This window comes from Chelmon rostratus, chromosome 6 (genome assembly GCF_017976325.1).
Source record: "Chelmon rostratus isolate fCheRos1 chromosome 6, fCheRos1.pri, whole genome shotgun sequence".
NCBI lineage: Eukaryota > Metazoa > Chordata > Actinopteri > Chaetodontiformes > Chaetodontidae > Chelmon > Chelmon rostratus.
In genome coordinates this window covers 27420413-27435555 of record NC_055663.1, presented here as the reverse complement: position 1 = coordinate 27435555, position 15143 = coordinate 27420413, and the positions used below count along the sequence as shown (strand labels likewise).

The 15143-nt window shown below is 42.3% G+C and overlaps 1 protein-coding gene across 1 annotated transcript in view; it reads left to right on the top strand.

Annotated features, from left to right (window-relative positions):
• The first annotated feature begins 1546 nt into the window (after positions 1–1546).
• swap70b (switching B cell complex subunit SWAP70b) overlaps positions 1547–15143 on the top strand; it is a 33289-nt gene continuing 19692 nt past the window's right edge. Inside the window, exons 1-6 of the mRNA XM_041938584.1 lie at positions 1547–1713; positions 3719–3859; positions 12282–12455; positions 13565–13792; positions 14142–14288; positions 14586–14694. Coding sequence (XP_041794518.1) covers positions 1618–1713; positions 3719–3859; positions 12282–12455; positions 13565–13792; positions 14142–14288; positions 14586–14694 — 895 coding nt within the window. The 5' untranslated portion in view covers positions 1547–1617. The remainder of the gene's footprint in view (positions 1714–3718; positions 3860–12281; positions 12456–13564; positions 13793–14141; positions 14289–14585; positions 14695–15143) is intronic.

The window sequence follows — 15143 nt, the reverse complement described above, 5'->3', positions numbered from 1 at the left end:
CAAATACCCGCTGCATACATTCCTTCTCATTTCATTTCAGGCGAGTATTCTAACTGTTTATGCACAGTTGTAATAATTATAGATGTAATTTATTAAGCAGAGGCACCAAACATGCCATGTTTTCAAATGTGAGAATTTGCCTGTATATAATTATAATTTCACACATAGTATATAATAAGTTTTTTTTGTTTTACAGACTGAAAGTTTGATTAGATTAGATTCATATAAAAAAAGGCAACTGATCAGTAATATAAATCATTTGCAGCTCTAAAATAATCAATTTATGGTGTATTCATTTTGTTCAGTTTGTTTGAACTGCAGTTATGGCAGATATATTTAGTTATATGTAACCAGTACAAGTAACTAAAGCTGTCAGATAAAAGGAGTAAAAAGTACAGTATTTCCCTCTGAACTGTCCACCCTGTCTCATCGATATTCTGTTTATGTGGAGTACAAGTAGAAAGTTGCATGAGAAGAAAATACTCTATTACAAATTTGTACTTGCATATAGTATTTGAGTAACTGTACTTAGTTACATTACACCGCTGATAAATCTGACAATCATTGTTGTATGTATGATGTAAACATAATCAAGTTAAGTAATAATTACTTACAAAACAAAACCTACTGTAATCAATATACATTCACTGTATCAGAATCCAAATGAAACTCAAATTAATCAATACAATCATTAAACGAAACAAGCCGAGTTTCTAACTTTACATGAGGAAGTTTTCTCTAAAGATTTGTTCTGTTCCTTAAAGTAATGAGGAAGAAGAGAAGGGTCAGGTGCTTACGTCAGTGGTGGAAGAAGTCAGTTACTTCAGTGACAGTAGTAATACCACGCTGTAGAAGTACTCTGTTACAATTCATGCTTTCATGTTTTTACTTCAGTAAAAGTACCAAGAGACTGTTTATTAGATTAATGTACGTATCACTCTGATGTTGCAGCTGGTAAAGATGGGACTTATTTTAGTTACTTCATATTCTGCTCGTATCTTAATCTATCAGTACATCATATTTTCTTGATCATATTTTGGATTAATAAAGTGAATCAATAAGTAACAACATTTACCAGATAATTATAATTGTAATCAGGTCATTTGCCAGTTTACCATCATACAGCGGAGTCTAATCAGTGGGGGAAAGTAACTAAGTACGTTTTTCCATTTTTTGTTACTTCATTTCACTACAGAGGAAAATATTGTACTTTTGACCACATTCATCTGATTGAACATTAAAGCGATGAACACATGAATGCATCAATAATTAGAATCTAATACTTTTACTTTTGGTACCTTGAGTCCATTTTTGATGCAAATACTTTTTGAATGCAGTATTTTTGTATTTCTATAGTTTTGTATTGCAGCACATTATCTGACGCTGGCCTTGCAGAAACCCGACACACACACACACTCTCTCTCTGCAGTGTTTGGTGTGTTTTCTCTCGCTGAGCGGTGCTGCAGCTCTGCGCTCATCCTCATGCGGCACAGGCGCTCCGACGGCGCGTCATGTGACTCTTCCTCATCGCGTCCAGCAGACGGTTCAGACCGGCAGACAGACGGAGGAAGAGACAGACGCACGGCCACAGGCAGGAGACAGGCTGAGTCCACCATCATGGCGCTGCGGGACGAACTTCTCAAGTCCATCTGGCACGCGTTCACGGCTCTGGACGTGGACAAAAGCGGCAAAGTGTCCAAATCTCAGCTGAAGGTAAAGTGCGTACATGTGTTTCCTCTCTGAGCTGGTGTTCGGTCCGGCAGGAAGCTCTCCCACCGTACTCTCACCTTTTATAAAAACTTGTTGGCTTTTCAAGCTGAACGCGTTTCCTGGTGGAAAATCACCAGGTGCGCTCCTGCTCGTGAGCGGCAGCGCAGACGCACCTGTTCGGCGTCTTCACTGATTGACTCAAGCAAGTAATGCGACTTCTGCACGTTTGAAGAATATCCACAACAACAAGAGGCAGTGAAGTCTGCTGAGGAGGAAAAGCTTAAATGATGCTAACAGAGATAATAAAGACCTTAAAGTCATTTTAAACTCAATGAAATGAAAGAAAATCCTCTGTTTTCACGAGAGAAGGAAGTAAAAGTACTAACACCACACTGTAAACAAACAGGCATAAAGTCCTGCTTTGAAAATGTAATTTAAGTAGAAGTATGTCAGTGTAATCAGAATGTACTTAAAGTAGTTGATGCATCAGATGAGACAGTTGTACCATTATATCACATTACTGTGACTCCTGCATTCATGTGAAAGCAGGATTTTTGCTGTTGTAGTTGAGGTGGAGCTCAGTTTGAACTGTTTTGTGCTGGACTGCAACTAATGATGATTTCCATTCTGGATTAATCTGCTGATTATTTTCAAAATCAATCGATTAATTGAGAAAACAGTGAGAAAAACGCCACAAATACCCAAAGTGACTCTTTCACAGTGTTTGTTTCGTCCAACCAACAAATGACATGTTTTCTGTGCGGGAATCTTGATTTTTACTACCTCAAATTTGAGTAATTGTACTTGATGATGAATAATCTGCCCTCAAAGCTCACCTGTGTTGAAACTATGTGCCGATTGGAGCATTGACTCATATTCATGTCACGTTTCACTTTTTGTGGCCTTCAGAGGAGACACGGTTCAGTGGACAAACCACAGCCGAGTTACACAAAAGTAAACTTTTCTTAAAGTTCCTGTGATAAACTGTCAACATGTGTCCAACTTCACGACACACCCACACGTTTCCAGCCGTGTGTGGCAGCGGCCTTGGACTCTGAGGAGGAAAAACTCATTTTTTAGTTGAATTATTTTGCAGCAGTTTCTTCTCCGGAGCTCAACACAGCACGTCTGACGTGTCGAAGAGGCGACGCTCCCTCCTCTCTGACTGGAAGGCACATGTTGAGCCATGTAAACCCCACGACGGTGCAACATGCTGTCGAAGGAAATCACAGCAGAAATGTTCACTGGAACATTTGAGCAACAGAGTTCAGACGGAAATCTACTGAAATATCCAGCCGTCATGATTGTCTTTTAAATAACTTACTTCATGCTTTTAATAGCTTACAGTCCACTGAAGTGGCACCGAGAGGTCCAGGAGCTTATCACGCTTTTCACATTTCAGGAAGTAATTATTTATTAAGAGCAGGTGAATATTTAATGTATTATCCCTCTGTAGAGAGACAGTCACACAAGTCACACTCGCTTCCTGTGAGGTCATGTAAAGTAAAACATTACAGATGAGATCCTTTTCTGTTTTTGTATCCTAACCAATTAGTGTCAAAACGATAAGTCAATTAATCAATTAGTGACAGAGCGTTAATCAAAGTGTTTGTTTAATAAATCGTTCAAGTAAAAGTGCCGAAAATGGTTCTCACATGTGAATATTTGCAGCTTTTTTCACTATTTTGTATCATTTCATGCACTAAACCATCATCATTGATTCAGAGAGAAACAACCAGATGAATCACAGATGAAAATGTTATTTATAAATGAATAATTGCTTTATTGCTTTGTCAAATCTGAGAAAGCTACTGAAGTGACATCATCCAGGTGTGCTGGCTGGAGGCGACACATTTTTAACCTTTGAGCATGACGCCATTCACCAGGCAGGGTGGTTGCTTATATAACTTGCTCTTGAGTTGCATTATGGGAAGTGTAGGATCTGGTGTTTTGGGAGCTTAGTGATCCATAAAAGGCGTATTAAAACGGATCTTTTCCGTCGTTGCAGGTGCTGTCCCACAACTTATGCACAGTGATGAAGATCCCACATGACCCCGTGGCGCTGGAGGAGCACTTCAAAGACGACGACGAGGGGCCCGTCTCCAACCAGGGATACATGCCGTACCTGAACAAGTTCATCCTGGATAAGGTAAGGAAACATTCCAGATACTCAGACTGAGAGCGTGCCCATGAGCAAGGCATTATAGCCTCAGCGCTGAGTCAGCGTACAGACTTGGTGGGATTGATGGAGTATAAACCAACAGCACTGAAGGTTTGCACTCTTCAGTCACAGAACTGTGTGCGACACCACTGATTTCTCTGTATTCTAGATGAAACAACAATGGTCAACAGGTGTGACATCTGAGGTTTCTCTGAGGCAAAGTGAGTCACCAGTCTGTGATATCAGGACAAAGACACAAACTCAACAGCAGGACTGAAAATACTTCAGCTGCTACAGCGAGAGGCTCTGTTTGTGCCCTGGGTTTTGCCTGTCAGGCAGGCTGCCGTACCCTCTGATAGGTGGAGCTTGTTGGGGGCAGAGAGGATTCTGCTCTATTGAGGGCTGAAGAAATCTTCATCTTTTTAAATGTAATCGTTCATTCATTATGATTTAAAGGTGACCATGTGTCATTATTGTGTTCTCCTAAGAACATACTAGAATTGAGCATCAGCTGAAGATGAGTCAGTGAAGAAGAGTACTAGACTTTAAGTAGAGTTCATGAATCAATAACAAACACTTTTTCTTTACTTGACTTCCAGCTCACGAGCACGATTGGTCCAAATGAGTGAATTTGTGGTCACATACAGAACATCTGAATACCCTGATGGCTGCTGTGCTGTGATGCACATGTTGTCTGTTCTACATCTGTTTCTGCTTCCATATTAAACGCTGAAATGTTTATTTGTTGTCTGATGATGCAGCAAAAGACGCCGGTGACAAACTGTAGAAACCGCTGACTGACACACAGTGTCGGCTTGTTGAGCTGGTGACTCTCTCTGCTGCGTCCATCAGTCACTGCGCCGAGCTGACACCGCAACACAAAACCGGTTATTGAACTCTGAGTCGGCCCATTCATCTGCCCCCGTGATGATGTCATAGCGGGTCACAGCGTGAATGGAGTCGTGCTGATTGTTTGGGCAGCTTGACAAGCGAAAGCTTCTCTTTTTGTGATGTCACGAGCAGCTATAGAAATCTAACAGGCTGTTTGGAATTCTTCTCATATGATGTCATAACAAGGGAAAACAAGCTGAATGGCTGTTGCCACGGTAACTGCTTTGGAATTCTCTTATGGACTCTCCCGAAGTTCTAGAACTCAGACGAACGAATCAAAAGAGTTTCTGAACATGTGACTTTTTAATCTTTTGTTAGTTGGAGTGACTTTAACAGTGTTTTATTATGATCACTTATAAAAAAAAAACTGGTCAGATTTTAAAAAGATAAATGTAAATGGTAAATGTATTCATTAAATTAGCATTTAACTGATGCAGTTAAATGCAAAATCTGAGCAAACAAATGTAGTAAATAATTTTATTTTCTTATTCCGTCTTTAAATGATGAAATTATCATTGAATTTAAAAATGAAATGGAAAAATAACAGTTCTGATTGGCCAGACCCCTTCCAACACATAGCAGGTGGCCAATCAGAGCTCCTGTTTCTGCTCTGTGGGTGGGGTTTTATTTAAGTTTTAGGTGGCGCAATGTTAACGTGTCTTAATTAAAGAACCGTCTTTAATCACAAACTGGAAGCTGTGAATTTTAAAGCAGCAGGTGAACAAGTTAAACACGATTAACAGGCACTAAGTGAAAGAGAATAACAAAGGAAAAAATGCAACTTTTTAAGTCAATTTTATTTTAAAATTCAATAATTGATCCATTTAAAGACCCAATGTAGAGACAGAATCAGTGATTTCATGTATATTTTTACTACATTTTATAATGCAAACGTTAATTTGAATTAATACTGTGAAGGTCTGTTTATTCTGGGGTCCGTCTACATACAGCTGAATGTCTCTCCTGTAAATGTTCGATTCACTCCAGTTTGTGTCCATTTGTCTTGGTGATGAGCGGCGGCGTCTTTATGAGCTGTTTTATTCTTTGTGGCGCTTAAAAGTTGTTTCTCACCTTTATTTAATCAAATATGTGAGCTCAGATGTAATTTAAGAGCTGACCGTGATGTGTGGAGGGTTCGTGCTGCAGCTCCGTAGTTGTCGGTCAGTTTTTGTGATAAATCTGTTCCACAATAAGAATTTCCCTCAGAGATCTTAACAGTGCATTGTGTGAATTCCCCCTGTGGGATTGTCAGCGTCAAACATGCCGGCGGCTGCTCGAGGACGTTGTCTTGGAACGAAAAGGTTGTTTTTTTTCATAAATACTGCAAGACTCAGCAACTTCTGAGCAACTTTGGGTTCCTTGTTCCAGCATTTCAGACAGACGGTGGATTCAAAGAAGACATAAGCAGAGTGTGTGCGTGTGTGTGCGTGTGCGTGTGTGCGTGCGTGTGTATTTAAATGAATGTTCAGTGGGGTTGAGCTACATTTGGCTGCACAGTGTGATGTAATGGCGTGCAGGCTTGTTTGAAAGGTGAAACTCTGTGGCGTCGGCCTCACTCTCACTCTTTAACGGACACTTTTCTTTGAGGAAATGTAAATTCTGGCCTCAGGTTCAGGAGTACAGACTTGACGTCATTGGCAGATATTAACAACACCCCGACACGCACGCTTTTTTTTTTTTTTTTACGTACTTTTCCACACACAACCGTCCCACCCGCCCATTGAAGTGGAGGTGACGGGGCCGTGGAGAACGAGGGCGTCGGTCAGTACTTTCAGCTTCTCTCAGTCCTGAGGAAACTCCACCCGGTCACACAAGGAAAAGTGTGTGTGTGTAAGCAGGGCAACAGGAATCCTACTCTACATGTGAATGGAGTCGCTCGTCCAGAACAACTGAAATCCTTTAAAAACAAAAACAGAAGCTACACCTGTGTGTGTTTCTATAATACTAGATGGTGTGTGTGTGTGTGTGTGTGTGTGTGTGTGTGTGTGTGTCAGCCTCACCCACACTGACTCACTTCACTCATCAGTAACAAAGCAGCAGTAAATAAATCACACCACTGACATTTTGCACACTGCAGCCTGTTGATTTGGCAGCAGAGACAGAAGTGATGTTGAAGCTCACGACTCAGCACTTTGTGGTTTGATGGAGCGTCACACTAAAACAAGTGATCCTCTGTGACTCTGAAATACTGTGTGTGTGTGTGTGTGCGTGCACGTTTTTGTACAACCTTGATTGATCACAGTGAGGGTGGAGCGAGGTTCACCACTCTGTGATCACATGACTGGATAAAGGAGATTAATGCATGGACTCAGGAACACACAGTTTGTTTGTGAATGACTGCTGTCTGGTTTTATTTATATTTAACACAGCGTCACTTTTCTGGACTCGGGGTATTTTCTTATTTTGGCACCTCGCAGGTCAAACGGTAGTCTTACTTTTTGGTGACCTGCAACCGAACAGGATTTTGTTGCACTTGGAAACTTGTGTAATGACAATAAATGATTCCTGATTCCTGATTAAAGGTCCAGTGTGGAGGACTTAGTGGCATCTAGTGGTGAGGTTGCAGATTGCAACCAACTGCACACCCATCGCCTGACCCTCCCTTACCAAGCATGTAGGAGAACCACGAAAGTCTCTCTGTGCAGTCAGCGTTAGGTTTGTCCGTTCTGGGCTGCTGTAGAAACATGGCGGTGCAACATGTTGGACTCTGTGGATGTAAAGAGCTCATTCGATGGAATTAAAAACACATTTCTCATTTTCAGGTGATCAAACACTGATGAATATGATGTTCCATTACATTTTGAAGTCCGGCTTGATTCCCAGTCTCAACGATCTGTTTCTTCAGTACGCTCAGTGGCCAGTTTATTAGGTACAGCCAACTAAACCTAATGCAGTCTGTGTTCTGCTGAGAGGTTCTTCTAATGTTTACCCTCATTAAGGCACATGGAGTGAATAAAACACTAGAAACACCTCTCAGTTGTAGCACAACGCAAATCAACAGCACCTGATGCAATGTATTTATCAGATAATCCAGTGATGTTTTACTTTTATGTGACATGAGAAGAACTTCCTCAGCACGTACAGGAACATTTAATCCTTCAGTTTATCCTGAAAACAATACAAAAGTGTGAAATGTGGAGATGATTTCACAGGATGGTGATGGTTAAGTTTTTGTAATTTGGGTGAACTGAAGCTTTTTAAAGCCAGAGGTCACTCAGTCGTTGAACCAACAATTCAACCAACACCTGCACATTGTTGTGGTAGTTTTGTGCTTCGGAGCATGAAAAGACGTCTCATTTCTCCTTTTTACACCACTGTGTGATGCTGATAATCCTGTTCAACAGGTAACAAGCCTTTTCGCTGTGTCGCTGTTTAACACGACGCCGCTGAGCGAGCGAACTGTTGAAGCCTCTGCAGGTTTGGGATGCAGGAGATAAGGCTGGAGTTTGGATGCTGAATCCTAATGAACATGTGGCAGCGGAGAGGGAGGGGAGGCAGCGCTGACAAGGCTCTCGTTGTTTGAGTGTAGAGAAAGAGTGAGGGATGGAAGGAGTGAGAGAGGAGAAGAAAAAAGAGAGAAAGCCAGCGAGCCTCGACGAAGAAAAACAAGACGAGAACGACACAACAATGTAAGACGAAGAGCTGCTCCTCCATAACAACATCACTACCGTCCCCTCCCCCCTCTGTCACCCTGCCAAGACTCGGTCTGCGCTGACTCATTCAAAACCACGAGGCTAAAACCAGCAGGGCGATACAGACGAGTCGTCCTTCACCGTCCTCATCCTCACATGAGGATGAGCAGCCGCGCTGCTGAGTAACGGCCGGAGGAATTTAGGTTTGTGTGAGTCGTCAGAAATGATGATGGCAGGAGTGTTTTCATGGCTGCACGCCAGCTTCTCAAAGCCACACCAGTACACCACCAAACAAACACACACAAAAACAACCTGTGTCTGTTTTCAGCTTGAATTATTCGTCTAAAGAGTGTGGTAACAATGAATTCTAGTTTTTCATGTTGGTATAAAAGCGTTAAACATTCTTAGAAACATCTCCAGTCTCTCCAGTAATAATAAATATATATGAATAATGACACCATCAGGGTTTAGACCAGTTCCCTAAAAGCCTCACTTTCACTGTACAAGTCTGCTACAGCTCTTAGGCAGACTGGATCGATCTAGACCTTTCTGAAGGGGAACTGAAGCTGTTCTATCACTCTGTTCAAAACCACCAGACTCCTTTGACAAAAACGGTTATTTTACCTCGCAGGACACGAGAGTGGCTGGTCTAACGCTGCCTCGGTCAGTTTGTTTGTCTGTGTTATAGTGTGACTTCAACACACAAGTTCAGATCTGAACTAACCCTTTAAAACACTAAAGTCACACAGTAACACAAACAAACTAACCAATCAAGGCAGCGGTGGACCAGCAACTCTCATGTTCTCAGACCTTAAATTGCTGTTTTTGTCAAAGGTGGTTTTGAACTGAGCGCGATAAAACATGTTTCTGGTTAAACAAAAGGGATCTTACTCTTTAACAAAAGGTCTGTCTCTGTAAGGATCCTTTCCATCATGTTGCAACAACATAAAATAACTTGCTTTTCTCAACACCCACTGAAGAGTCTGTCTCTGCTTTCATGTCTTCATTATACATGTTTGCATGAAGCAATGCTCAAACCGCGTCATTACTCCTTCACTTGGTCTCTTCAGTGAGCAAACGTCTTTTTTATCTTTTATTTCCAAAGCGGTGTTGATTGTCTTCTTTTGATTCGGCTTTTATTTGCCGGGCCCTGACAACAGCGGAAAGTGATCTGGCTCTAATCCTAATCTTTGTAACTCATCAGTGCAGTTTATCAGGTCCACCAGGCTAAAGCTAACGATCCAACGAGCTTCCTATTAATCCTGCTTTCAAGGTTGTAACGTTCAGTTTTTGTTGAATTTGTTTCAGAGAGGTTGGTTGGACTGGTGGTTGATGGTTTTGGAGGTTGCAGCCTGTGGTACTGCTGAACTGTTTCTGATATTCAGTCATGCCTCGTTGATCTATAACCAAGATACGGCTTTATTTTAAGGAAACTATGATTATTGTGAACGTACAGAGCACATCACCAGACAGCAGAGTGATTTGATACGCTTCTGTTTCTGTTGTGAAAACTTTTGAAACACATGGTAACAGGGGATGAGTTGTGTCAGAGGTTTTTAGGTGAAGAATCACTTTAACATCCAGCACAGGTTTCACCACAGGCACTCACCCTCAATTGGCACAATAGAGAGTTACATCACATCCTGTGGAGCTTTAGAAAAGTTCAGCCCGACTGCAGTCATTCACTTGGACTGAATGTGTCCCTCTCTCACGGCACAGAAATGTGAATAATTAAACCAGCGTGAGAGAATTCAGGATAATTTGTTTTGCAGAGCTCCACTGACTCCGAGCCTTCTGTGGATTTCTAATTGGGTAGATCTTAGCTTTATTAAACAGATAATTAGCCATTGTCATGACCATATACAGCAAATACCAGATATATAGATTGAGTTGCCCAAATGCTATGAAATACTCAACCATCAGTCCTCATTTTCTGAGGAGAAACCTGCAACGGCTGCAAAGTAATCCTATGGGCAAATGTGCCGTCAGAGTGTCTGACAACATTATCATCATCCCTGCAGAGATGGACTTTTCTGAAGGGGAACTGAAGCCACTCAAAGCTACCAAACTCCTTTGACAAAAACAGCATTTTTACCTAACACGACTCAAGAGTCGCTGGTCTGCTGCTGCCTCAATCAGTTGTGTTATGTGACTTTTACACTTAAGTCCAGATCCACACTAACACTCTAAAACACCAAAATCAACACAAACTAACTAACCGATCGAAGCAGCAGTGGACCAGCAACTCTCATGTTCTGCCACTTAAAATTACTGTTAAAGGAGTCTGGTGGCTTTGACCCGAGCGTGATAAAACGCGCTCCTGGTTGAACAAAAGGGATCTTACTCTTTAACGAAAGGACTATCTCGACTATCCATGATGTTGGCAAACACTCAGAATAACAATCTGACCCCGTCAGTGGCAAAAACAAACTTTAAGTGGGATTACATTGCAGCCTGTTTAGTTTCTGCCAGCTGTGATGATCTATAGGGCAAATTTCAAAAGGTTTTATTTGCATTTATTTTTTTGACCCCAGAATATGTAAAAATAGGCCCATGCTTAAATAAACCAGAATGACCCTTTAAGAGTTAGAAATTCATTGTAAAGCCTCTTTACTTGATATTCAGTGTAGTGTGGAGTTGTAGTAATAATAATAATAATAATGATTATGGTGTACTCCTGAGACTTTATTTGAGCTGGAGCTGCTTTGTCAACGGCAACAGAAAGTTTGAGATTCAATAACAGCATCAGATCTGTCACGTGTTTGATGAACAGGTCATTTAAGTTGTTCTCTGCGTTGAAGCGCTGACCCGTTATAGCTGCTCACGTCCTTCACATTTCTGTAGCTCTTTGAACTGCTGTTCACCTGCAGGTGTGGAGGAGAACATCTGTGGTTATGAAACCAGGTTCTGCATCACTGGCTGCTCAAGCCGCAAGAGCAGCCGCACCACGTTTCTCACAGCAGTTTTGAACAGTCAGACTGTAAATGTGAGTCCAGTCTCAGGGTTCGCTCCGTGCTCAGACGGGGTTTTAATCAGGGCGAGCGCTGGCGGTTGTTTTGGAGGTTTTTCTGGTGGCTTGTTTGACGGGACGACTGCCAGCAGGACGAGATGTGCTTCAAATCCACACGACTGCACGCTCGGCCTGCCAGGAGTCTCCATGGAGACGCTCCTGTTCAGCAGCTCAAGGAGAACATTTGGCCTCCGCAGCACCGATTCTACCTTTTCCAGAGCTTTCCTCAAACGGACCACTTTCCTTTCGCACTCGTTTTGACAGTTTAGTTGTTGTTGTTTGCTCTTGCTCATATAGTGAAATAATTAACAACCCGCCCTGTTTAATTAAGTCATATGCTAATTTGGTAATTTATAAGATTTATAAGCAGTAAATAGAAAGAGATATTGGGTTGCCAAGTTGTGAAAAATCCCTTCGGCTGTTGTTTATCTTTTGTCTTTGGGCATGAATTACCTGTTCTATGACTTATTAATATATTGATTTTGTAGTAAGCAGGGAAGTGGCTGTCCAGTCCAGTCGGTTAAGAGGAATTTTTCACAACCTGGCAACCCAAACGTTGTTCCTATGAATGGAAACATGGTTCCGTAACATTAATAAAGCCATTAGTTACACAACTTGTGAACCCTTTTATAAAAGGTGACTCACTAACTTGCTCATTTATTTATTTTAATCATGTTGTTTACATCTTCCAATTTGAATAATGGTTCCCAAACTGGGGTTCAGGACCCTCTAAGGGTCACAAGGTGTTAAGATATATAACACTGGTCAACAAGTGCTTATTTATCTTGAAATACTATAATACTAATACTGTCTCATCTCCAAACAAACTGTTGAACATGAAGCCGCGTCTCACCATCGTTGTCCTGCTCTGTCACAGGTGACGGATAAGTTTGACCGTCAGGACTTCAACAAAATGTGCTGGACGTTGTGCTCCAGGAAAAACCTGGATCAGAGCCAGCTGTTCATCTCCAACGACGACGCCTTCAAGATCTGGTGCATCTTCAACTTCCTGTCTGAGGATAGATACCCGCTGGTCATCGTCACCGAGGAGGTGAGCGCTGAAGACGGCGTGTTTTCCTGTTTATGAGACAAACTGCCAATGTATGACGTACATACATACATTGGCAGCAGTTTGCACACCTGGTTCAGGCCCTGAAAACGTCCCCTTCAAGTCTTATTTTATGTGATAAAATCTGGTAAAAAGTAGCAGAATCTTCAAGCTTCAGCAGCACAAAGGCTAAGGCCTCAACACAATACCTGACTGTAGCATTACACCTATACACCTATACCTCAGCCTGTCGCTCAGTGAATGCATGTTTAATACAGACGCTGAATAACAGACAGTGTGTAGATGAGAATGTTTGTTGATTTACATCAGGCAATGTCTGACCAGGAAGTAAACAAGCCCAAACTGTCGGATCAAGCATTTCATGTCAACTTTTAATAGATCCACCTCAGACTAGACAAAACTAGACGACATAAGACCTTGTTTAATGCTGCTGTCGGCTGCAGTTTGTTCAGTTTACTACTTATTCTTCCAAATTTGTCTGATTTACGAAATTCTGATCTTCACTTTTGAGCAGGAAAGCTGGTTTCCGTCCATAGTTGAGGGTCTGAATACTTTCACTGGGTACGAACACGTGAGCTCGCTGTTAAAGCACTTTGTCACACACGATTGGTTGTCAAACCTGCAGAATTTATTCATGCAAATGTTCCTGTACAATCAAATCAGTCAGCATGTCTGTCTGTCAGCGTTAACTTCCCACTCCAGTCGCGACTTTACGAAAACAGGCTCTTGTTCATTTGGAGTTCGCAGCGATCAAACACAAACTCAGGACTGGATTTTAGTTGTACTCCTGCAGACGAGGCGCTTCACTGCTGCAGTAACTGGCCAGTTGAAAGCATCTGTTGCTCAAGAGCAGAAAAGGAAGTTTCCAGCTTCCTGTTCTTTAACAAATGCTGGAAGATTTATTGTTGGGTACGACAAACGTCAGAGCTGAATCACAGGAAGATCGTGTGCAACAGAAATGTAACTGTAAATGCTCGAGTCAGCCGGTGTAGGGAAAACTAAAGGAGAGCGACACCTTTCTTCAGTATAAATCAACAATTATGTGTTTGATTGAAAAGTGTATGTATCTCTCTGTTTGTCTCTCCACGCAGATTGAGTACTTCCTGCGTAAGCTGACGGAGGCGATGGGGGGCAGCTGGGTGGAGGAGCGTTTCGAGGACTACAAGCTGCAGCTGAACTCCAAGCAGCAGAATCTGAACGCCTGGGGGCTCATCAGCCTGGTGGGGTCGGGTCACTTCAGCAAGGGCATGGACCGCCAGACGCTCTCCATGGGCATCAACGAGGTCTACCTGGAGCTCATCCTGGACGTGCTCAAACAGGTGGGCGGCACACCTGCACAGGCTGACGACACGGCCCCCGTAATGGTCCCTGAGCTCAGTCCCTTTAGTTTCTCTCTCTCTTCAGAAGTAGCACAGAAGTAAACAAAAGATTGGTGTATAAAGTAAGGAAGTGAGAGTTTGTGGTCCTGTGGGGCAGGCCTGTAGATGAGCATGAGTGAAGGTCTCGCTGGGGTCATGAAGACAAGACAGCTTGCAAAAGCAGAAAACAGTGATTATTGTCGAAGAGCTAACGAAAGAACACAAAGGTGTGATATCACACAGAGAATCCAGAGTCAGAGTAGCTGCTGGTTTACATGACCCTGATTCACGTCCTCCTTTGTCCCCGCAGGGCTACATGATGAAGAAAGGCCACAAGAGGAAGAACTGGACCGAGCGCTGGTTCATGCTGAAACCGAGCTCCATTTCCTACTACGTCGGCGAGGACCTGGCCGAGCAGAAAGGAGACATCTTACTGGACGGAAGGTGCTGCGTGGAGGCAAGAACCCGCCGTTTCTACCGAAAGTCTTCCACTTACCTCTCAACCACAGAGATCAGGCTGATATCTGAAACCAGGGTGTATGAAGCGGGTCAATCAAAAGTTTATCACGTAATGGGTAGCAGCTACTAATGGATCAGATCAGAGGGTTTAGTCCATGTCAGGGTGAGAAGTTCAATAGAAAGAAGAGGTGGAGGTTATTCTCTGGGATCAGTTCTTCTTTACATTGTTTCATTTTTGCTCGTGTTCGTTTATCAGCTGGTTTAATCCTCGTCTATTGTTTTGTTTTCGCTGCAGCCTCTGCAAGATAAGGAGGGGAAGAAGTGTCTCTTCCTCATCAAGTCTACGCAGAAAAGCTTTGAAATCAGCGCGTCGGACAAGAAGAAGAAGCAGGAGTGGATCCAGGGTGAGTCACACCTACAGTCCTCTCACTACTGATCAGATCGTCATCATTTAAGCCTCAGCGTGGTGACTCAGTCTGTTTTAGTTCACTCCTTATGATGCACGATGATGATGATGATGATGAATGTTCTTGGTTTTTCATTTCAGCTGTGTCAAGATACATTAAAGTGCTTTGTTAATCTCAAGAGGAAATACAAAATGCTTGTTTTCCTGCTTTCAAAACTACACAAAAACTGAAGCAATACTGTGAAATGTATTTTGATATAATATATAACACTTAAATGAAGTATAAAACCCGAAGTCTTTCTACTTCACAGCAGGGCTGCAACTCACAATTCATTTAATTACCGCTTAATCTGCAGATTATCTTCTCAATCAATCGTTTATTCAACAGAATGTCAGAAAATGGTGAAATTCACACTTTTGCAGAACCAAAGGCGATGTCATCAGATG